Below are 24,547 nucleotides of genomic sequence, written 5' to 3'. Positions count from 1 at the left end.
CTAGAATTTGATCATGATCGAAACTCATATAACCTTTAATCTTTTACTTGCTTTAAGATTAGTTTTTAGTTTTTATTTGTTTCAGTCATGAAAAACTGTACTGTTTTAGTTTTGATACTTTTTTCTGTCTATTTTTTGTGGTTTTAGAAAATAATTTTTTTATAAACTTTACTATGTCAACTTCATTGAAAAACAAAAAAGCTGCAACTTTAAGAAATGAACTTCAGCAATCTCGTTTTGATTTGAAGGACTGTCTCATGTACATCCATATTTAATCAATGTACTGTTCTTTTTAACTTAATTTATCTGCTGTTGTTATAATGTTTTCATTTCTATAATCTCACTGTTTCGTTGCTACCAATACATTCATTGTCACTTTCTTTCTGGTATGTATTTTTTCCTTTCTTGCAAATTGTTTTTTATTTAATTAAATCATTTGTAAACCAATTTTATCGGTTGTTCTTCTGAAATTGAATTTTATTACATTTTCTTGGTCTAATTTTTCAAATTTTCATTTGAAAATGATAAACAAATTTTGAATTTAGTTTATAAACTATATTCTTGTCTTGTTTATTTATAATTTATTCTAACTATTGAAAACTCAATTGAAATCAAATCTATTATAATAAAGTTTATTATTTAAACTTCCTACTATATATTATTTTTAAATATTTGTATAATTATATATTATTTTTTACTCTACTTAAATCTCTTTTATTATACATAAAATTTGTCATATCAATTTGTGAAGTTAAAGTACTCCTTGTGAGGTTAAAGTACTCCTTGTGAGGTTTCATACTCCTTGTGAGGATATTGTACTCCGTGTGAGGTTAAAGTACGTTGATGAAGACCTCTACTGCAATGTTCAAGATAAGTTCTGATGCAGCTATAATATAGTAACAGTTGTTGGTATGATTTGTATGAAAATTTTGAATTTTATCACTTATTGTAGTTCTCATTATCTTTCAGGAATAATATCACCCGAAGTTGTGAAGGCACTGGAATAAGTCGAGAAAGATATTCCATCAATAATAGAAGTCATAATTTTATACCGTTCGCTTACTTTCATATGTTAAGCGAATGTGTACTTGGATGGCCCATGAAGTGGCTAAAAAGTCCTTAAAGCCTCCTTTTTAGGAGTTATTATTGTAATCTCTGTTATCTAGTTCTCACAAACATTATGTACTTCTATTTACCGAAATCAATACAATTGCTATTTTGCCAAAAAAAAAAAAATGCAAATTAAAAAAGTTAAAATTCAAACACTAGAATTGTATATTAAAAAAAGGGTTAATAGCTTTTAAAAATTATAAATTTTAGTGTATTTTACATTTGACCATATCAGATACCAATTTTTGAGTTTTTTACAATTCAAAGCACCGAACAATTTTAGAATATGCGGACGCCGAAACAATATTTATTCCAATCTCCATGTTATTACTATTTGGACGAAAAATCGTTCACTTTCTTGAATTGCAAAAGAAAAAACATTCCATGTATTGAACTGTTAAAATTGAAAGTTCGTGTACGTTAAAATTTATAATTTTTTAAAGTAGTATATTTAAAAAAGTTCAGACGTTATTTGTGTAATTTATGAAAAGATTGAAGACTTTAAAATAACAAAAAAGAACTGACATATGGTGAAATTAAGAAGTTGTTCAGTAACTTCAGAAATTGTAGTTTTTTGCATTTGTTTTATTAACAGGGTAAATAAAAAAAAAAGTCTGATCCTTTCACGTTCTTTATAACACACTTTATCATCTGGGATTCTTCTATTTAAAAATATAAAAATAATAAAACCCTCTTCAGGTTTTTATGGGTTTTTAATGAACAAAACAGAAGAGAAATAACTCAAAAAGTGAAAAAGTTTGTGCCTTTATAAAGCTTTAAACAGAAAAGTTTTAATCTTTTTTGAACGTTCTTTTTGCTATAACTATTACTTGTATGCTGTTTCTATATGGGTTATTCTTATTCAATAACTTTTCTTCAGAGTTTAATTAGTTTCATACACCAAACCAAATGAACCAGACCAATAATATTAGTGTTAAGAGTAATTATAGTAATATGTCTCAGTGTAAAGATCCGGCTATTAAGCTTTTTGGAAGAAATATTCCGGTACCTGATATTCAGATTCTGCCCAAACCACCATCCAAGGTATATTTATGTTCATTTGGTATTGTATTTGCTTGATATGTTTTGTTTTTTTGTTTGTTTTAAGGTTAAATATGTCTGTGTTTTTGTTTTGAGGTGTGTTAGTTTGGTGGGTACTCAAAATTTTAAGTATTTATGATAGAAAAAATATTAGATATATTTGTGGTTTTGATGTTTTGCTTTGTTTTGTTTAAGGTGAATCTTGAGGTTTGATGCTGTTGAATTTCTGGGGTTTTAGTTTTTTTAATGAAATGAAACAATAAAAACTGTTCCTTTTTATGAGCTTTAAATCTTTGAACTAATGTTAATGGGAATATGTTCTTGAGCTTGTATGTGGATATTATAATTAATTATCATTATATTTATTATGATATGAAAAAAGTGAGTTCTTTTCTATTTTTGTCTCTCTTTTTTCTTCTTTGTTGTTATGTGTTTTATTTTTTGGTGAGCAATTTAATTTCTTAGGACAGTGATGCTAATTTCAAGTTTGAATGTTCTTTTAGGAAAAAGGCCTAAAATTTGTGCTTAACTGATTTTCTTTCTTTTTGGAAGTTCTAGAAGTTAAAGTTCAGGCCATAGCATAGATGATTCTGAGTGTTTGTAATTATAGCATTTCATTTGCTAATTAGTAGAAGTCGAAATTCCGGTATCACTCATGATTTCATTTTTATCAAAGTGATTGTGTTCCTAAGCTCTTAACTCTTTGATTTCTTGCACTTTAAATTGATCATATGATTTTTTGTCTATACTGTCCATTCCGCCATCAAATTGCTTTATCATATTTATATCAGATTCTCGTAAAGTCGTAATTTAGTATTGTCAATTCATATGTAATATTTGAACATGATTGCTAGAAGGCACGATTTTTTTTTTGATTTAAGATGCGCAATTATAATGAAAATGAAGTATAATATAAAAAATATTGAAGGATTACTGTTAAGTAGTAGTTCAGTTTGGAGTTGCATTTTGGTTCTTTGTTTATTCAATTTTTCTTGTAATTTGATTTTGTCTTTTGCTTTAGATTTTTGCTTTCCTTGTAAATTTTAATTTGCAAATGAAGTCTAATAACTTCAATTTGATCTCCAGAATAGCTGCAATGGTAACATAAAAGGAGAAACTGAGAGTTGTGGTGAAGCCAACTTAGGAGAACCGGCTAAGTCATCTGCGACAGGACAAACTACGGAAGAAGGCCAAACCCCTAATCAAGTGAATGAGGTAGCAAAAGCAGCTTCCGAACCCAAAGAAGACGAGGCAGAGACTGATTGTACAGACCAAGAAAAAGTTTTCAAGAAGCCAGATAAGATCGTGCCGTGTCCACGATGTAACAGTTTAGACACAAAATTCTGTTACTTTAATAACTACAATGTCAACCAACCAAGACATTTCTGCAAAAATTGCCAGAGATATTGGACAGCTGGTGGAACGATGAGAAATGTCCCAATTGGTGCTGGGCGGAGGAAAAATAAGCACCTAGCCTCTCAGTACCGCCATATATTAGTATCTTCAGATGGGGTGCCAATTACCAGTATTGAAAACTCAGACTCAGCCAGCCACCAACTTATGTCGTCTGTTGAATCTCAAACCATGTTGAGGCCTTCGACAACAGGAAACGGCGTGGTGCTAAAATTTGGCCCGGAACCACCACTTTGCGAATCCATGGAGACAGCACTCAATCTTGGAGAACAAAAGAGATACTCTGAGATGAGTTCATCCAATTGCCGAGAAATTCCGGAGGAGCCATCGTCATGCGGATCCTCCTTGTCGTTATCTGCTTGTGGAAGAAATGAATTACCTGAAACTATTGCACAAAAGGAGCCAGTAGGCCTGCCGGGACCTACTAATGAGCTCAGTGTGCCACATCCTTTACAGTGTTATCCTGTTCCTCCGTGGGTTTTCCCCGTAGCCCCTAATTGGAGCAACGCAACCTCCATGACAGCAGCTCAGCTGTCCACAGCACAACCTTGCATGCCAAATAGCAACAATTCCAATCAAGTTCAATGGTGCTCTACGCCAATACTAGCAGTTCCTAGCTTTTGTTCACCTAGCATTCCTTTGCAACTTGTACCGGCTTCATATTTAGGCTGCGTGCCTCTGTGGGCTGCTGGAGCAGGAAATTTGGCCGTAAACGGATCTAATGGTTGCTCTTCCCCATCATCCTCTACTAGCACCAGTTGTTGCTCAGGAAATGGCTCGCCAAAGTTAGGCAAGCATGGTAGAGACTTGAATCTTATGGATGAAGAGCAAGCAGACAATTGTGTATTGGTTCCAAAGACTCTGAGAATTGATGACACAAATGAGACTTCAAGAAGTCCTCTATGGGGCACATTAGGTCTTAAGGGAGACCAGAAGAATCCTGTATCAAAAGGTTCTGTCTTCAAGCCTTTTGAATCCAAAGCAGAGAGAAAGGACCATGTACCAGAATCCACTCCTATACTGGAAGCAAATCCAGCAGCTCTTTCGCGCTCCACTACATTCCAGGAGAGCAGTTAAAGGGCCTTGGCTGAGGAAACAAGTCCTCGAGCCAATTCATAGTTAAAAGTATTGTCCAGATATCTCGTCAGTGAGTTCACAGTGTAAATATTTGAGGATCTTTAGTGTGTTTTTCTAGTCTGCCGCGACTTGTAGGTTCCAAGTTCATACAAATGCGTAATGCGTTACTTCTGCTTTGAATTGGCAGAAAAATAAGAGGAAGTTCTGCTGAATGTTGTATGTATTATTCAAAACCATGTTCAGTTACAAGGATAACCCAGGTTTTGCAATGTTCCATATATTACATACTTGGTTGCTTTCCTTTAAACGTGAAATTCGAGCATCTTTTTGTTTCCGTTCTTGTTTTTTCATTTCATGTATCTTGAATGTGTTCTTTTCAATTGCTCATTGCTATCTTATTCAACCTTCAAACTTCAGCTTTACAAGCAGAAGTGCAAGTTAATGGTTCTCTTTAGATTACTTGGTGATTGCTTTTTAACATATTGTGTTTTATTATGAGCTCTACATTCCAGGTGGATATTTCAGACTTGGTGCGAAACAAATCTTAGTGCTCAAGGCTGCTATTCTGAGGTATGAAGCAGAAAACCTGGCTTATGATATGATGTTTCAGATCTTTCATCCTACGAGTTCATACGTAATCGATGAATTTTAATTCTTTATTAGATCATACATTTTTAAAAAGAAATAATAATAAATAAATAATTGTAGTGGTCTCCTAAAAGATTGAATTTATTGAGGAGACCTTTTCGGCTTTTCCTCTTTTCTTCTCTTTAATGTTCCTTTTAAATTTCTCTTTTTAAGCCAGTGCAAGTGCAAAAGTGAAAACTTTTTCTCATCACAAACAGAAAAAGACCATATCTTTAAACATTGCTCATTTTTACCCTTTTTACTTTTTCTAGGAAAAAATGTTGTTTTCCACTGCTAAGGAAGGAATAATGGCTGCTTTTGGGTTTTAAGAGGAATTATTTCATTTCAGCTATGGAGATGAGTGCTCTCTGCAGGTGACAAATGCTAGCTTTTTTCTTGCTCAAATCTTTTCTTTTATCAATTTTTTGAAAGCTTTTCTGTTTTCTAGCTATAGAAATATGCGGATTGGAACATGTGCTATTTGATTATACAGGAAACAAATCTTGAATTTTGAAAAAGATATCAATTATGTGCCATTGTATTATTCTCAATAATGCTATTTTGATCTTGTTTTGCTATAACTTACGGAAGAAATAATTTATAGTTTGCGGATAACAAAATATGTAGTAATAAGGGTGTACATTCTTTCAAGAATAAATATCCCATGCAACACATGTGCCACGTCAATATACAACACACCTCTCATGATTATGAATATGTGCACATTTTTTGATTGTTTAAACAAAAAAGTGAAATTTGCAACACATGAGAGATGTGTCTTACATGACGTGGCATATCGTTCAAAGGAAAAGGAAATTGATTTTGTTTCAAAATTGATCCGAACTGAATTATGAGAAATTTATATATAGTTCAAACAAAATCTAACCGGATTAGTTAGTTTTAATTATTTTTTTACTATCAAACCAAACCAAATCAAACCAAACCGAACTAACTAAATAATTTAGTTATAATTTTAAACTGAACCAAACAGAACCGAATTTGTCGGTTTGGTTTTTGCACACTCCTACTTATTGATAATGGGCTTTATTACACCTAAGATGAAGGAGAAGAAGTTATAAATCCTCAAATATTTGTCACTTCTCCATCTATTGATCATAGTGTAGAGCATAAACTATGTGAATTCATAAATAATCCAACAGATTGGTGAAATAAGTGAGCCAAACCGATAAAAATGTTAAACTGTTCTATCTTTTCTTAGTTTCTGTTTTTCTAGAAAATGCAATAATTGGTTTGCTTAAAAATAGCTTAAGTAGTTTAAGTAAGTTCCTATATAGACGTACCACCAATATTAACATAACATATTTAAGAACTAATTAACTACTACTGTTTTTATCCATGAAATTAAAGCAATAATCTTCAGTGTTTAAAAATTATCCATAGTTTAAAAACTAATTACTGTTTTTTTAGAACTGACAAACTATAATTTGTCATTTATGTTAGACCTAACTGAATAAACATTTTTTTTTTGTTAACTTTCCAAAAGAAGCTGTAACAGGCTGCTTGCTTGCTTGGCTTATGCAGTTCTAACTGCAAATTGCTGCATGTTATTACATGTTTGAGACCATCCTTATTTGCTGCTAATGTAATAAGGTGTTTATTTGTCTAGGGAGAATTAAGAACTTGTGTTAGAAAAGACACTTGTTCATTTCTTCGAACCCTAAAGAAAAAAGTAAACGGAAATCGCGGAAATAATTAAGAAGTATGGATTTGGACGATAGAGGTGGCAAAATAGGCAATGTGATTGTTATAGGATTCTCTTTTGTTCTCATTGCTTGTGTTATTATTGGCTTTGCTGCTTCTTACAGAGCTTCTCCAACACCTGGTGACGTCTCAGCGTCTCGATTGTCACCACCACCTCCAGCTCCGGATCTACATTTGCCACAAAATTCATCGTCAGCATCTTCAAATAAAGCATTGGCGTCAAACTTTCCTACCCTTGAATCTGTTTGTTTGCAGACAGATTATGTTCCAACTTGCCGAACTTCTTTATCATACGTTACGAATGGAAAAAACTCGACTTACCAAGATTTTATTGTTGCTGCTATTAACGAAGCAATTCAAGATGTGAATTTTGTTAAGGATTTATCGAAACAACTTTTAAGTGACAGCAACATCGGAATTGATCATCAGGCTCTAAATGATTGTGATGAATTGTTATCATTAGGATTATATGATCTTAAGGCTGCAGTTTCTGCAGCATCTAATAACTCGGATTTGTTAGACACAAATTCCGCTGATATCAAGAACTGGTTGAGCGCTGTCCTTGCGTATCAAGAAGCTTGTAGCGACGGACTTATGAACAAGGATAGCAAATTGGCAATGAACAATGCCCTCAAAAATCCGAAACAGAAAACGAGCAATGCTTTAGCTATTCTTGATTCGTATTTGAAGATCCAAACTCCACCTGAAAATAATAATACATCTCGAATCCTGCTTAGCGACGACTATCCGTCGTGGTTTTCGTTTGCAAACCGGAGGCTTTTAGAGGGGAATGAGAGTAGTACACTGCAGCCTGATGCTATTGTGGCTGGTGATGGATCAGGGCAATTTAGAACCATTGGTGAAGCTCTAAATTCATATAAATTAAATGGAAATGGATTATATGTTATATATGTCAAGGCAGGAGTCTACAATGAACATGTATTTGTTCCTCTGAATCTTACCAATGTGTATATGTACGGTGACGGGATTGATAAAACAATCGTTTCCGACTCGAAACACGCTACAGATGGATTTCCAGCCTATCGGACAGCTACTATTGGTAAGTTATAAAGAAAACTTATCATTTAACGTTTACCGAAACTTTTTGTATCTTACATTTTGACATTCTAGTTAATTTGGTCTGTTTTTTTTGGAGGTAATATATAAAAGGATTATTATAAATTCAGCAAATAAATAGATTGCTCAAACGGATTACTTAATATCTTGAATATAATCTCAAAGCAAACCTATATTTTAGGTGCTATCTGATTCGGTTTATCGGTTCTGTTTTTGCACATTCCTTTTACAAACTATTCTTATAACATTAATAAGTCCTAAAATAATTGTGTAATTGCAGCTGTGCTTGGAGATGGATTTGTATGCAAGTCGATGACAATACAAAACAGGGCAAAATCGGATAGAGAAACGGTAGCTCTCAGAATACAATCTGATAAAGCAGCCATCTTCAGGTGCAAGATAGAAGGATCAGAACGCTCATTATACGCATTAGCTCAACGACAATTCTATCGAGAATGTATCATTATCGGATCCAAAGACATAATCTTTGGAGATTCCGCAACAATAATCCAAAAATCTCAAATTCTTGTCAGAAAATCATCCAAATTAAATAACTTTTACACCGTAACTGCACAAGGCAGGACAGAAAGAACCGAAACGACAGGATTTGTATTGCATGACTGCAATATAACTCAAGAAACAGAATCTTGGAATATTCCGACGTACTTAGGTCGGCCCGCCGGACGATATTCAAGAACCCTAATTATGCAATCTTATATAGGAAATGTGATAGATCCTGAAGGTTGGTCATTAGGGTCTTCTAAGAGAGAAAAGAAAATGTGTTTTGCAGAATTAGAAAATAATGGACCTGGAGCTGATACTAGAAAAAGAATTAAATCTGAAGGATACGAGATTATTACTAATAATTCAGAGGCAGAAAATTATTTTCCAAGTAATTTCATTCAAGCAAATTTGTGGTTAGGTCAAATACAAGTGCCTTTTGAAGATAATCTTTTATGAAGATGCTATTTATTTAACATTATTTTCTTTTATTGTAGGTAATATATAATATATTATAAACAACACATAGTTTAATTGATACTGAAATTGTTATTCGGAGTAGATGTATAGTTATAATGTTAGAAAGAATGTAATAATTATAATTTTAAAATGTAAATTTTGGAATTTTTTTATAGACCAGGTGTTCACTTACAAATTCGGTCTAGATAAGAATTTTCCGTAATTCTCGACCTTCAGATCTGTTATGTATATTTAATTCTTGGTGGATTTTTATTGTGTATATATATATTGAAGAGTTATAGTCTCAATCAGCTTATAATTAAGGAGTGTTAAAAGTTTCTGAAATCTATATAGCTCACCATTGATTTCATGGTACAAATTAATGTCTGAAATTATAATGTGTGAATGTACCATTAAATATATTTTAGACAATTTTTTTTAGTAAATTGCCTTCTCTCAGTTTGAATTTAAGATTTTATATTATATAAGTCATTATATTTCACTATCAGTTTTTATATAATCATATCATAAAGTTTTAAATTTAGGCCTAATTACTTAAGAACACCCCACCTTAAACTTTTTTTTTCTTTTATACCCCGATGTAGGAAAAATTTCAATTGTACCCTATTTTAGGTCCAATATATATCATTAAAGAGGAAAATTAAAATGACTTCAACATTTTTACTAAAAAATAAAAATAAACACAATCTTTTTATATCATTAGTCCCAATAACAAATTCCAATTTGGATAGTGATAAATCTCTGCCGACTGCTCCGGCCCATTAGACCTGAAGAACCAAGAACAAACAATGTCCGACCGAATACCGATGGAGGACACTGAACATTCGCTCCGACGATCTAGACAGTATTTGAGGAAAGAAGAGGAAAGAAGAGAAAGATGTAGAGTAAAAGAATAAATACCTCAAGGTTTGTACATAAGATGTCTTATATAGGTTCATCCCGTGCAAACCTACCACATCTAATCATTTCTCTTCTTTTGGTCCCCACAATTCGGTTAACTGATGCGGCAGTTTCTCGTTTCGTCTCGAATATCGAGTAAGATACGCAATGCGGGGAACATTTGATGAGTGCCAGATTCTGTCTGTGGTCCTACGAAATTTATTGGGAAGATGACAGCTCGGTCCTCGAAGGAAGTAAGGAATGGTATAGGCCATAAGCCGAGCTAGTGTGAGAATTCCGTTCATCGCATTGATTGTGTTTTTTACTGAGCTACCGTAGTTCTTTTAGCTCGTCTAGGTGTACAGACGACAGTTTGGTATGTTGCATAGTGGAGGTATCAGATACATTGTAAACTAAGATACATAATATTAATATAGACTATATAGTCATTAATGCATGTTCAAACGTGCGAACATGTTTATTCTTTTAAGAGTATCATTTTAAAGGATTTCTTGCTATGGAAGGTTCAAAAATCGTTTTTCTTAAGTTTAAAAGGTGATATTCGTCAATTATAATTATGTAGTTTATTATGAAGGTCGAAATTAATAATTATATATTTCTCAATTATTTGTTGGGTGTTTGCGCAACAGGAAACTAACACAAAAACATAATATATGTAATGCAAGGGTGTGGTGAGGTTTTATTCTAATTTGGCATATCCTTTGCTTGTGAATCAATAATTAGTTGACCAATATAGACAAGAGTAATTAATTAAATTGATTTTTTTATTTTTATTTTGAATAAATGATGATTCCCTCCTTAAATTTATGAACGGAACTCATAAAAAATCAAACATGGTAACTTTGTAAAATAAAATTAATCACATTAACTTCTATGTTTTTAGAGCATATGTTTTTAGGCTCTTCAAATTTTGGCCTGAACGGCTGCACCGGCGTTTGAAGATTTTCTTGCTTAATGACCAAACTTGTTTCCCATCATCATCAAGGTTAAATATTTTTGCCATCATCGAACTATATTTTTTTTACAAAACAGTTACCGGATTATAAAAAATTACAAGATGGTCACTGAATTATAACTTTTATATAAAACAGTTACCGTATTATTATTTTTTATAAAAGGGTTACCATCTTGATGACGTGGTCAGAAAATAGATATATAGTAAGGCAATAAGCTAGTAACCATTTTGTTAAAAAAATAGTTGGATAACCGTTTCATAATTTTTTATAATTTAGTAACCGTTTTATAAAAAGTTAATTATATTATAGTGATATAATCAAATAATACTTTTCTGTTATCTAACATCTTTCACGATTCTATTTTGAGATTGCCTGTTAGATTGTAATTTTTTTATTTGGGTCATAGAGAAGAAAAAGTATGAATGTTGTTTAGGGTGTATGTAATTGAGTTGAGTCACCTCACGAGTTACTCATAATTTATTAAAAAATAGTTAAAATCGACTCGATCAATATCAAATGGAGCTCAAATTACTCATCGTTAATTACCGAGTTGTCGAATATCAAAATGTTTGGCTCGATATTTTTCTGAGCCTAATCAAACTTTAGTTATTGTTACTGGTGTTTGCGTTTTTGTGAAAACCGTAACAAGTGTGTGAATGCGGGCATGCCAGGAAGCGGATTTCAATTTGTGAACTTAACTTCTTAAAACGAGCGATTGAAGTTTGGTTAACCTTATAACAAGTACTCCAATCAAGTAATGCTAACACAAAGAAATCCAATTGTAAATGTGTTTACTAATTGAATACTGTGAAAGTACAAGTGTTTGAGTAAAAAATGCAGAAGTTCAATCGTAAAGTTCTTTACTGATTGAAGAAAATTGAATTGCTAAGTGCTGAGTGTTTTTGCCTTTGGGCTGGTTTTTTTTGGATTTGATCGGGGGTTGCAAATTGGCTGCTCTTCTCTTATTTATAACTTTATCTTTTGAAAACTGCACACGTTCTTCCCCACCTTTAGGAACTGTCAATCGTGTCTCTGTTGCTGATGCACGTGCCTTTTAACTTCTTTTCTTCTGAAAATAAAATCTTGGGCTTATGGGCCATTTAAAACATAATTTAATGGCCATCTCAAATTTGGGTTTAACCTTCTGTAAATGGACTTCCCTTTGAATCTCTTAAGGAATAACTCGTCAACCTCTGAAACCAACCTCTGGAAATCAACCTTTGGAAATTAACCTTTGAAATTAACTTCTGGAGTAGTCAACCTCTGGAAATCAACCTTTGGAATTAATTTATGGAGTAGTCAACCTCTGAAAATCAACCTTTAGAAATCAACCTCTGAAGTCAAAACTAGTCAACCTATGGAAATCAACCTTTGAAAAATCAACCTCTGAAGTTAAACTAGTCACCCTTTGTAAACTACCTTAGGCCAATTATTCACAGTACCCTTTTTATCTTTTAAAAAAAGAATATGCACTTTTATGGCCTTTTAGCCATATTTTTAATTTTGGTGTAAACAGTTATTTTATAATTTTTACCCTTTCTAATTATATCTAATTACAATAAAAGTTCAATTTTTATGTAAAAAATAAATTTTAAAATATTTATATATTTAATTGAGTCGATTTGAACTCTAATTTTTATTTTTTTCACGGAGTTCGAACTCAAAATTTCAAAATAAAACTTAATTGAATTTGAATTAAGGCCTCGCTTGATTCGTTTTATACCAATTCCTGGGAAGTAACTTCCGGGGAAGTGTAGTTCCTGGGAAGTTAACTTCCCAGGAAGTTTGATAAATGTTACTTGTTTCAATTTTTACTTCCCGGGAAGTATAAAATTAATTTTAATATAATATACTATATTTTTAACTAAAAGACATAAATGTCCTTTGATAATTTTTATATTGTTAAACAAATAATTTTAATTTAAAAATCGAGCAATAAATAATTTAATTTTTGCTTATTATCTCTTATTTTACGATTCAAGTGCTATTTAGGAGAGTTTTTAAATATTAAAATTAAAAAATTATATTTTTTTATTTGAATTTTACATAATATAAAATATTTAATAAAAATATTTACTTATTATAAATACAATTATAAAATAATATAAGTATATATTTTGAAATAAATAAAAATATTTTTATATGAATTTTAAAAGAAAAAAAGAAAATAATTAAGGTTAAATTAGGAAAAACCAACAAAAGTGCTAGGAAAGTTCTACTTTCTTGGGTTTTGCTAGGGAAGTTACTTCCCTAGTCAAAGGGAAGTCAAACATCTAACTTCCCGGGAAGTAAAATGTAAAAATTGAACCAAGCAAAAACGCTTTGCTACTTCCCGAAAAGTACAACTTCCCTAGTCTATTTACCCCCAACCAAGCAAGGCCTAAATTTTAAATTTTAAACTTTAAACTTTACAGTTTAAAGTCAAATTGAGTTACAACTTGGTAATATTTTGATCTTGATTACGTCCTAAATACTGTAATGGAAAGGGAAAAAGAAGTGTAATACATGTAGACCCTCTAATAACTTATATTCAATAAATTAATAATTCTAATAATTAATAAAATTTTAGGGAACTAGTTTCAATATTATATCTTCTAAAATATTCAATAAATTAATAATTTTAATAATTAATATATTTTTAATGCACCATGTACGTTAATTATTAAAGGGTCGATGGTAATTGCAGAAGAACTGAAGAAGTAATAGATATTCATGAGTAATGCTATATAACTTTCCTTTTTAACCCATTCTTTAGCCCATTTGACATGACAATCAAAGAGTGGATGCATTAAAAGTTGTTTTTTGAAATATACACTTTTAAAGAAAAACTGGACGAATGAAATGCTGTCATATAAAGAGGGACATTGAAAATGGTACAAGATGATGGGTTAAATAGTATTTCCCCGTATTCAATTCCTTAATGTTGATTTAGTAATTAGTTGGAGTAAGTAGTAAATTTGAATATTTACGTGGACAGTTGTAAAATTGCCATTTGGCCAGTTTACAGGAATTTCCGGCAGCCCAATTTGTAGAAAATTTTTATTCTTTAATATGTAGTTGATAGAGTTGTGTTATCTATATCACTTTTAAAATTCATCCTGTAATATTTTTATGAATAATATAATAGATATTTTTCATATTAAAAGAGAAAGAAAAGTTTCTCTTAAATAAAAATGGTACATCAATAAAAAAATATCCTTAAATTGTTTAATTTATGATAATCTAATCCGTTAAATTTTGAATTTTGTGACAATTACATTCAATCCTTAGTTAGAATCAATTCCGGGACACATTATCCTCAATATAAACTCAAATGCGAGGAATTAAAAACTAAATCATCAATTATAAAAACTGAATTTTGAAAATAGATTTAAATTGAGGGTTAGATTAATTATCACAAATTGCAAAATTAATGAAACACATATTGTCATAATATTTTTTAAAATATTTTCATCACTTGGTCAAAGATACAAATATATAAAATTATAGTACCAAAAACAATTATAGCAAAAATTAAATAAAACTATGTATGTGGCCTTAATATGTCAAATAATTAGAGTGTCCTTAAAAACATAATAATAATTGAGCATGGTTTTAAATTAGTTGTAAGCACGTATTTTAAAAACCTCTCTAGCACGTTATACCGCTTATTCTCCATCTATATATAATTGTGTTACCTCCATCAATTCATATAACTAAAATCATACTCAAAATTAATCAATACATTCAAATTTCAAAATGCAAATTAAATTTTCATTTTTGTTCTTTTTCTTTGCTCTTCCCCTTGTTTTAGCTGATTTGAGAGTTGGTTTTTATCAATCAACATGTCCTCAAGCTGAATCAATCGTACTTCAAGTGATCGGAAATCGGTTTAAGTCTGATAAATCCATAACTGGAGCTCTACTTCGATTGCAGTTTCATGATTGTTTTGTTAAAGTAAGCTTTTAACATTCCTATATAATACTAGTATTATATATTATTTTATGTTAAATGATTAAAAAGGGCAAAACTTTTCATAAATTTTTTACAAAAGTTCAAATCATTCAATTTTATCCAATTTGTCCTGAAACACATAATTTTATTTCAATTATGTCCAACTATAAAATTTTACTTATATGCACTGATGTGTGGCGATGCGTTTCGCAAAATTATATAGTTGGACATTATTAAAACGAAATCATGTGTTTCGCGATAAATTGAATAAAATTGAAAGGATTAGACTTTTGTAAAACTTCTATGAAAGATTTGGCTTTTTTGATCATTTGGTCTTAATTATTTTAGGCTTGTACAAAAAATAATGTTAGGACTCACCGTCACTTATATTCTATTTTAGTTAGTTTGATATTCTCTGAATATTTAAAGTAGTATTCTAGATATATAACACATGATTGTACAAATGTTAAGGAGTTCGGTATCCTCTATATGCAGGGTGTACAAAAATCAAACCAAAACCAACAAATCTAATTCGGTTTAATTTTGATTTTTTTGTAAATTAATTTTAAATTTAGTTTCTTTTGAGAAAAAGAGTATTTTCAGTTCACTTTTAGTTCAAATGAAACTAAAAAATTGAACCGAACTTTGATTTATTTTTTGTATAAGCCTAAAATTTGATCTAAAGCAATTAACAAGTCTCATGTATTCAGAACACCTTCTAATTAAGTTATGGACTGATCTTATGTGGACAGGGTTGTGATGCGTCGATCCTGATCGACCCAAAACCAACCGACCAAACCCAACGCGAGAAACAAGCCGGACCCAACCAGACGGTTCGAGGATATGAATTGATCGACGCGATCAAGACAGCTATAGAAGCAGTGTGCCCTTCAATGGTGTCGTGTGCAGACATCATAGCCCTAGCAACAAGGGACGCTGTTGCCCTAGCAGGAGGACCCAGATACACAGTTCCGACAGGCAGACGAGACGGTCTAGTTTCCGACATAGCCAACGTTAACTTGCCCGGACCACAATCTACAGTTCCACAAGCATTTCAAATTTTCCGATCAAAGGGATTTACAGTCCCCGAAATGGTGACACTTTTAGGTGCACATACAGTTGGTGTTGCTCACTGCAGTTTCTTCCAAGAACGCGTTTCGAATGGCGCTTTTGATCCGAATATGGACCCTAGTTTAGCTGCAAATCTCAGTCGGATATGTTCTTCTTCGAATTCTGACCCGGCTGTGTTTTTGGATCAAAGCACGGGGTCTACATTTGATAATGAGTATTATAAGCAGTTGATGATGAGGAGAGGGATACTGCAGATTGATCAACAGCTTGCCATTGATGGATCAAGTGCGGGTATCGTTTCGGGCTTTGCACGAAACGGGCTAGGGTTTACGCAGAGCTTCGCAAGTGCAATGGTGAAGTTGATAACTTTTGATGTTCTTGTTGGTAATGCTGGTGAAGTTAGAACAAATTGTAGGGCTTTTAATACCCCAAAAACAACAGCTAATCCGACTGTTAATTCTCCAAATCAATCCACTAATTCTACCGTTAATCCTCCACAAACAGCAACTAATCCTACATCTAATACCCCACAAACAGCAACTAATCCAAAGCCAGCTGAGAAAAAGAGACCACCTTTTTTCTTTATATTTTAAGTGATTATTTTAATTATCTACATATTTCTTCAACACAATTTTTTTTGTTTTCTGATTTCTGTTACCAATTTTTATAGATTCCTATGCAGGAATTCATTTGTGAGAATCAAAATGCTGTATTGATTTTTGTATTCTGTTCTGTTCTTGCATTTTCAAGAAGAATATATTGGCATTATTACATATTTATCTCAGTTGCCTTCTATGCTTATTTTATCTTTTATAATATATTCCCTCCGTTCATTTTTAGTTGTCGATTTAGGTTAGATTGCTAAATTTAAGAAAGTGCTTTTTTTATTTTAAATTATAAATATAAAAACTAATATAATTCTATTTATAAATTTCACTATTGAAAATTTTAGTTTTAAAAATAGAATTATTAACCCACTATTTGATGATTTAATTTTGAAAATTAAATTAGTATTTAATTAAGTGAGCTAATCAGAAGGTCAAATTTTGAATATATTGTAAAAGTCACATAGAAATTCTGAAGTGACAACTATTGATAGACAAAAATATTTGCCTAAAACGACAACTAAAAATAAACGGAGGAAGTAAATATTGGTTTATTAGTTTATCACCATTGAATTTTTCTCCATTTCAAAATGTTAGGTTATTGAGACAAATATAAAAAATATAAAATATTTATTAAATTGGTTAAAACTAATTCTTTTAATCTTTTTTTTTTAATTTTAATTTATTTTTTTAATTTTAATTTATTTTTTTAATTTTTAAATAATAATATTAATGACTAATTTTTTTTAATTGGTGCATTTGATATTAAAATGTGGAACAGTTAACTTATTTGAGGATAACTATGTTACTAAGGTAAATAAGATTTTTAATCTGTATTAAATTTTTTTTATAATCTTTAACTTATTTGCCAAAAATAAAATGTAGTCTGTAATTTATAACATTAAAAATAATAAGGTGCTCTATTAATTTGAAACGGGAGAAATAATTAATTTTTATTCAAATGATGAAATAAATAAAATACACAAAATAATAACAATAGAACCTTCATGTACGTGTACGTTGTTTCATTCCGACCCTCCTGGCCGAAAAAATAAAATAAAATAGAAAACGGTTTTTTCATGTAGGGGCAATTTGTAGGGGAACCGCCCCTGCAGTTATAGGGGCGGTTTTTCCTTGTTACAACCGCCCCCTACAAATGTTATTTTCCTATTTTCCACTTACTTTACTGTCATTTTATTTTTTTAATAGCCGTCCGCAAAACATTCGATCCTCCTGAGTTCGAGTCCTGGTTCCGCCACTGCGTGTTAGGTCTCTTGGGGAGAACAAACAGTAAAGGATTGAATGCACATGTGCCTGAGAGTAAATATTGGTTGTGAACGTGTAAATTTGACTAATAACAAACAATTTAGTGAGTTTAGTTAACCATATAACAAGTATTCAACTAACTATTGCCAAATAGCTGAAAATAGAATCGAATTCAAGTTTGTAAAGGTGTTTACAAGTATGAAAATAAGAAATGCATAGTGTTTATGTCGTTGGGTTTGTTTTTAAATTTTGATCAGGAATTTTATTGCTCTTTTTTTTATACTAGTTATGTTTAGCAGTATATATAAAAAAACTTCAAGCAGTTATCTTTTTATATTTGAAGCCAACCTCAAGAAATTATCCTTTAAATATTTAAGTGCTACAACGTTCTTCTTCATAAAACCGGCGACATATATTTTTTTGTAAATCTGAAGCTGATGTCCACGTCTTCCTTAATTGTCGCAACTAACCCTTTTTTTTCGAAAAATATTTGTGTGAACTTAATTCGCCACGTAGGATTATAAACTATCCATTGAATACATAACACGTGATGTAATTAAAGTCATATCCAATCAATAAAGAAGCGAACTAGGTTCACACAAAACTTTTTTTTTTTTCTCACATCCAAACTTTAACTGCTGATGTATGGATACATATGCATATTTGTCTCACGTTCCTCAAGGCAACCACTTATACACATTCTCCATGTCACTGTTTTTGACCAGTACTTAATGCCCATTTGCACATATTTCTCTATTTGTTTTGGATTTGCAAGCTTTAACCTTGTTGTGGGTCTAAGCCCATCTTCAAACCTTTTACAAAACAATATAAATAAAAAAGAAAATTACATCATTTATCAAAAAAATGAAAATAATTATAAAATTACATGTAAACTATTTTTATTTATAAATTTTTAATAATATTTATAAAAGTACAAAAAAATAAAAAATAATATCAAACATACGGTGTATGCTGTGGGTATAATGTCAGTATACTAATAAACTAACATTATATCAACATTATATCAATATTATACCAAAATTATACCAACATTATACATACTGAGATTTTATTAATATTAAATAAAAATTTACAAAAATTATATCAAATCATTTACTAAAAATTAAATTAACAATATACCAAAATTATACCAACAGTATACCAAGAGTGTACACATCAAAATATACTGAAATTTTATTATTACATCAACATTACACATCACATACTAAATATTAACCTAACAATATACTAAAATTATACCAACAATATACAAATTCTCTAGTTCATTACCAACTATAGTGAAAAATACATACAAAAAAAATATACATGTTATCAACTAGAAAATATATATAAAAATATACTGAAATTATACTAATAATAAACCAAATATTATTTTTAAATTATCTGATTTATAGTTTTAATATTCCAAAATTATACCATAATTATACCGACATTATACAAATCGTACTTTTGTAATTAATTTTCATTTTTTGGTACTTTTGTAATTAATTTTAAATCAGTCGTATTTTTGTAAATAAAAAAAGTTTACAGGTATTTTTGTAAATATTTTTAAAATTTTAGGTATTTTTGTCATCATCCCTAAATAAAAAGGGAAAAGGGTCCGTGCTCTTAAAATTCGCCTTCAGATCAAATAAACTCTCAACGTCTGGAAAACTTTAAATATATTCCAAAACATTTTAAGAAGTGAACAACCAGACCTTTGATTTTGACAATTAAATCTCTAACATCTTATTTATGTGTCCAAATTGGAGGTATGGTTGTTTACGTTTTAAGACATTAAGAATATACTTGAATTTTTTTGGACGTTGAAAATTTATTTGATTCTCGAGACAAATTTTAAAAGCATGAATGATCTTTTTTTCATATAAAAATGGGTTCACAGTATATGAAAAATTTATTTTCTCATTCACCATAAAAAAATTAAGAAAAAAAGAAAACAATGTCTAATCATTTGAAAAGAAATTCAAACATGTGCCTTTTATTTCACTTTTAATCAAATAAATAATTTTATGATTTTTTTAATTAAAAAGTAGTTTTCTATTTATGATTTTGACCATTTTGACAATATGTATATTCTTTAAAAAAAAATTGGCAGTCTAATTGCTAACATGAACTTACTTTATTAATTCTGTTAGAAAACAATTCAATAACTTTAATCGAATTGTGTTTGGATATAATTATTTTAACTTATTAAATTAACGGACTAAATTGTCCCATTTTTTGGAAATATATTTATCAAAAAGACAAACTAATAAATAAGAAAATTATTTTATCAAAAAATCGATTTAGTTATTGAATTATTAGTTTCTCTTAATGTATTTTTATGATTTAATTGAACAAAGTTTTTTTGATAATTGGAGAGGAGTAGGCGTTTAGTTTGTAGGAGGAATTGAACTCACGACCTAACAGATTACTGTATATTGCTTATACCATTTGAGTTGGTTAACTGAACAAAGTTAACTATTTCAATTGTTGTAAAATGAGCAAATTTAGATTCAAATTAAGTGAACTTAACTAACAGAAATGAAATCCTTCATATTAGACCATAATTAAAAAATTATTTTTTAGCTAGAACTAATAAAACCTGTTCTGTCATAACTCAATACACTCACTTGATTACTGCAGATTTCTAATAGCATATGGATATATCAAACTTTGTTATTAGAATAAAACCATTAGTATCAGCAAGATTAAAGATAGAAAAACTTCAGGAAAAGTGATCAAGAACATTTAAAGATTGAAGTTAGAGTTCCAAGATTAACAATTTAAAAAAAGAAAAGCAGAGAGGTGAATTTTGGAGTAAGTATAAACTATATATCATTGATATTCCAATTAAATTATGTGGATTATCCAGCAACTTCTCTGCTCCTCTCTCTGGATAAGTGCCTTCATTTGCAACTTGTCAAGCCTGTTATATTGTACACTGTCTCCTATCAATCAATTTTCGTTTTTCGGACTTCTATAATATGATTAATCATTTAAAGGAATAATTCAGTGGTCGAATCGCAGTGCAGCGCTTCTATTTTTATTTTTATTATATGATCGGTTCAACTAAAATTCGGACTTATAATTATAAATATTTAGAGTCGGTTTGAATACCACTGATCCAAAATTCATCCATGTAGAAGTTCAAATCTGAAACTGTTAACTGATTACCAATGCTTATACTTCAACCCAGGGGCGGATCTAGGGAGAGTCAAGAAGGGTCGACCGACCCTCCTCACCGGAACTACAAACCGCCCCTATAAATGTTAGGGGCGGTTACTTCTTTTATAACTGTCCTACAAGTGCTTGTTACTATTTTTACCAACGTTTAATTTTTTTTAATAACTAAATGCGAATTTTTTGACCCTCCTAGATTAAAGAGTTCTGGCTTTGCCCTTGCTTCAAACCAGCACAATATCAAATATATTAGTCAATGATGGACTGCAAGATGATACTTAAAATTGTATTAGGACATAACTAATAAGCGTGTACGTTGTTTGAAGGGGCATGAGCTAGCTGTCTCACATAATGCAAAAACTTTCTCTCTCTAAAAATTGCTCATCCTTTTCTCTAAAAACTTCTTCTCCATTTTTATATTTTGAAGGGTGGGAGGAGGTGATTTCCGATTCTCCGCCCATAATTAATAAATACTACATAATTTATTTTTATTTTCAATAAGACCTCTTTGATTTGAAGGCTATGACTCCGGTAAGAATCTTATCTTATTTTTTAAGAATTTCTTTATAGTTTCTAGGATTTCGTGGCTTGATTTCTTAGATCGTTCAAGAATTTTTAGCGATTGTTCGGGTTTTCGAGGTAATTTCTTATAGATCTACGATTTAAAAGGCTATTGATCCATCTTCTTAGAATTCCATTGACAAAGATGATCGGAAACACAAACTTTCAAAGGATCAAGTGGGTCGTATATGGCCGGTCTATCGGAGTAAAGGGTATATTCAAGTCCCGCTCCAACGGAAGTCTTACTTCTCGTTGTGCCAAAAATTTATGCGGAATCTATGGCTAGATTTGCCGCTCTTTTGATTTATTTAGCTTGTATGATAGTTTTGTTAGTATCCTAGATTTATAAATTGAAAGATCATATTTTAGTCTTGTGATATGACTTTTTTTATGTAATTTAATTTTGATTGATGGATTTTAACTATGAGGTCTAAAATTCTTTTGAAAAAAGAAAAGGCTTAATTACTTAAAAAACCCTCACCTTTAATTTTGTTTTCGTTTATACCCTGACCTAGGAAAATTGTCACAAATACTCATGACCTTGTCTTTATGTTTCACCTCTACCCCAAATTTCAAAAAAAAGATGATTTATTGAAAATAACTAAATATAAGGGTTATTTTATACCTTTTTCTAATAAAAAAATTGCAAACAAATACTCCATCTATAAAAACGCTCAAATAAGTCCTAAAATTAAAAACCGCTAATATTATTATTTTCAAAAAAAAATTCAATTTTTGTATAATTAATAACATTGACGTGTAATTAGAATATATACTAAAAATGAAGGACTATTTTAAACTTTTTTTCAAATGAAAAGAGGTAAATTTAATACCTCGAGGGTAGAGGTGAAATATAAAGACAAGATCATGAGTATATGTGACAATTTTCCTAGGTCAGGGTATAAACGAAAAAAAAGTTAAAGGTGAGGGTTTTTTAAGTAATTAAGCCAAAAGAAAATAACTAATAAACGTGTCTATAATTGTATTAGGTCGTGTCTATTCAGTTTGGGTTAAAGTCATTTGCATGCTTGGTATATATCGGTATTGATTAGCCGAAATAGGTTGAATAATTTTTTATTATAAAAAAAAGTATTTGGTTATCAAAAAATATAATATGATAATTATAAGAACATTGAATTGGTTCAATTTATTTAAAAGTTGAAGCCGGTGGATGAGGTATATTTAAAGGGTAATTAAGCGGTTGAAAGAAAAGGTTAATGTCTACCTGGTGATATAGACGTCATTGAGTTGGGAGTAAAGTAGAGTAAGATTAGATGATTGGCAAATTGGACGGACGTAACTGCACGTACAACAGGCACCACAGTTGGAATCACTCTCAGAGTTTATGAATTCCAATGACCTAAATCAGGACAAAATTATTATCAATCAAAATCAATCACAAATTCTAAGTGCAACAACCTCACTGGCCACACTTGCAGTACTACACATAGTATCTCATATCTAAATTTATTTTATTCAACACACAACACATGCAAAAAGTAAAAAAAAAAATGTCATAACTAGCACTATAGGCTAGTAATCACTCATGATCCCCAACCTTTACTAGTCCCATTAGAAAATCTCATAATGTTTAAAAACGATCATAAAATCTCTAATCATTATGGCGGCTCTTACAAAACTCTGAAATTAAAAAATCGGCAATTTTTGAAAAAATAATGACATGGCGGCGATTTATTAATGTCACGCCCAAAAATCTGACCCTATGTCAGCTCATGTCAGGTGTCAGGTGACACCTTATCACAAATCTAAAAAAATCCAAAATATTCCCAAAATTCAAATTAAAAAAATTAAACTAATCCAACCTGACACCTGACATGGGCTGAGACGGGGTCAGATTTTTGTTGGATCCGACATCAATAAATCGCCGCCACGTCACCATTTTTTAAAAAACCGCCAATTTTGATCAGGAGTTTTATGAGAGCCACCACAAAAATCGGGGGTTTTGTGATCGTTTTTAAACATTAGTGGATTTTGTGATCGGGTCTCCAAATGTTAGGGGCTATGGATGATTATTAGCCAGCATTATAAGTGCTAAAAATTATAATAGTTGCTGATTTTTTAAATATTAAATTAAATAAGTCTGTTTGATAACTATAATTACTGAAAATTATTATATTGACATATTAAACATCGGAACATTGATTATTTTAAATATAAATTATTATGTATAGATTATATGTTATTTAAATACCAATGAGCTATAGCTCAAATGGTATAAGCGCTAAGCAGCAAACTGCTAGGTCGTGGGTTCGATTCCTCCCACAAGCGCTCCCCCCTCCCCAAATTATCAAAAAAAAAATTAATTTTTTTAATAAATATTACATATATCATAAATAAATATCATAAATTGTATTTGCATATGTAATAATTAGTCCTTAAAGATAATAATATCTCCCTTTACTTTGAAAATGAGTTTTTAAAATAAAATATTAATTTTAAAAAATTTAAAAAGTCATTTAAATCTTATAATAAATATTGTGTGTTATAAACGGAAGTCCAACTAATATTTAAACAAAAATATTAAATAAGTGCCATATAAATTTTAAAAATAAAAATGAAGTAGAGAATAAAATATTTGTAATAAAATAATATAATAATTTATAATTTTAAGTGTTGATCTACGTATATACACTCATTATATATGGTATTTAAGAAAATAAAAATAATAATATATAAGAGATAAAATATTTTTATTGGTGGATAATAATTAAAAAAATAGAAATATAAAATTTATTCAATAATAAAATTGATATTTTATAATTTATGTTTAGTAGAAAAGAGTCAACATTTTTGACTTATTATTTTAAGTGGTTTTTGACTTAACAGAATAAGCTAAGTTAAATATCTATTAGTTATCAAACTCACTTAAAACAATTAAGTGTTTAAAACATTAATTTAAACAATAAATTGGATTATCCAACATCTAGTTCTACCGGAGTTTTAAAAACCCAATCGATGAACCATTTACCAGCAAATTTAATTTTATTTGCGTCGGATCATAAC

The 24,547-nt window shown here is 30.3% G+C and overlaps 3 protein-coding genes across 4 annotated transcripts; all 3 read left to right on the top strand.

The window, feature by feature from the left end:
- Nucleotides 1–1,800: 1,800 nt before the first annotated feature.
- On the top strand, nucleotides 1,801–4,975 carry LOC126661924 (cyclic dof factor 2-like). The gene is made up of 2 exons (XM_050355808.2): nucleotides 1,801–2,154; nucleotides 3,238–4,975. The coding sequence occupies exons 1-2, from the start codon at nucleotides 2,020–2,022 to the stop codon at nucleotides 4,639–4,641; spliced, it is 1,539 nt and encodes a 512-aa protein (XP_050211765.1). The 5' UTR covers nucleotides 1,801–2,019; the 3' UTR covers nucleotides 4,642–4,975.
- Nucleotides 4,812–9,044, top strand: LOC126661915 (pectinesterase-like). 2 transcript variants are annotated; one of them, XM_050355799.2, is made up of 5 exons: nucleotides 4,812–4,901; nucleotides 5,154–5,211; nucleotides 5,541–5,642; nucleotides 6,896–8,050; nucleotides 8,348–9,044. In XM_050355799.2, exons 4-5 carry the CDS (start codon nucleotides 6,991–6,993, stop codon nucleotides 9,025–9,027), a joined length of 1,740 nt encoding a protein of 579 aa, XP_050211756.1. In that variant the 5' UTR covers nucleotides 4,812–4,901; nucleotides 5,154–5,211; nucleotides 5,541–5,642; nucleotides 6,896–6,990; the 3' UTR covers nucleotides 9,028–9,044. The 2 variants fall into 2 exon arrangements, with proteins under 2 accessions (XP_050211756.1, XP_050211759.1); XM_050355802.2 differs by lacking the exon at nucleotides 4,812–4,901 and having other exon boundaries at nucleotides 5,077–5,211; nucleotides 7,095–8,050.
- Nucleotides 9,045–14,612: 5,568 nt separating this feature from the next.
- LOC126661931 (peroxidase 44-like) lies at nucleotides 14,613–16,687 on the top strand. Its single transcript, XM_050355815.1, has 2 exons — nucleotides 14,613–14,840; nucleotides 15,590–16,687. Exons 1-2 carry the CDS (start codon nucleotides 14,643–14,645, stop codon nucleotides 16,499–16,501), a joined length of 1,110 nt encoding a protein of 369 aa, XP_050211772.1. The 5' UTR covers nucleotides 14,613–14,642; the 3' UTR covers nucleotides 16,502–16,687.
- Nucleotides 16,688–24,547: the final 7,860 nt, after the last annotated feature.

Source organism: Mercurialis annua, linkage group LG1-X (genome assembly GCF_937616625.2).
Source record: "Mercurialis annua linkage group LG1-X, ddMerAnnu1.2, whole genome shotgun sequence".
Classification (NCBI taxonomy): Eukaryota; Viridiplantae; Streptophyta; class Magnoliopsida; order Malpighiales; family Euphorbiaceae; genus Mercurialis; species Mercurialis annua.
This window is presented reverse-complemented; position numbering and strand designations above follow the sequence as displayed.

What these genes read in the sequence shown, in the direction of transcription:
- LOC126661931 (XM_050355815.1), top strand. Translation starts at nt 14,643, where the DNA reads ATGCAAATTAAATTTTCATTTTTGTTCTTTTTCTTTGCTCTTCCCCTT. An exon ending in TTCATGATTGTTTTGTTAAA is followed by an intron (nt 14,841 to 15,589) that starts GTAAGCTTTTAA and finishes TTATGTGGACAG; the next exon opens with GGTTGTGATGCGTCGATCCT.
- LOC126661924 (XM_050355808.2), top strand. Translation starts at nt 2,020, where the DNA reads ATGAACCAGACCAATAATATTAGTGTTAAGAGTAATTATAGTAATATG. An exon ending in TGCCCAAACCACCATCCAAG is followed by an intron (nt 2,155 to 3,237) that starts GTATATTTATGT and finishes TTTGATCTCCAG; the next exon opens with AATAGCTGCAATGGTAACAT.
- LOC126661915 (XM_050355799.2), top strand. Translation starts at nt 6,991, where the DNA reads ATGGATTTGGACGATAGAGGTGGCAAAATAGGCAATGTGATTGTTATA. An exon ending in CTATCGGACAGCTACTATTG is followed by an intron (nt 8,051 to 8,347) that starts GTAAGTTATAAA and finishes GTGTAATTGCAG; the next exon opens with CTGTGCTTGGAGATGGATTT.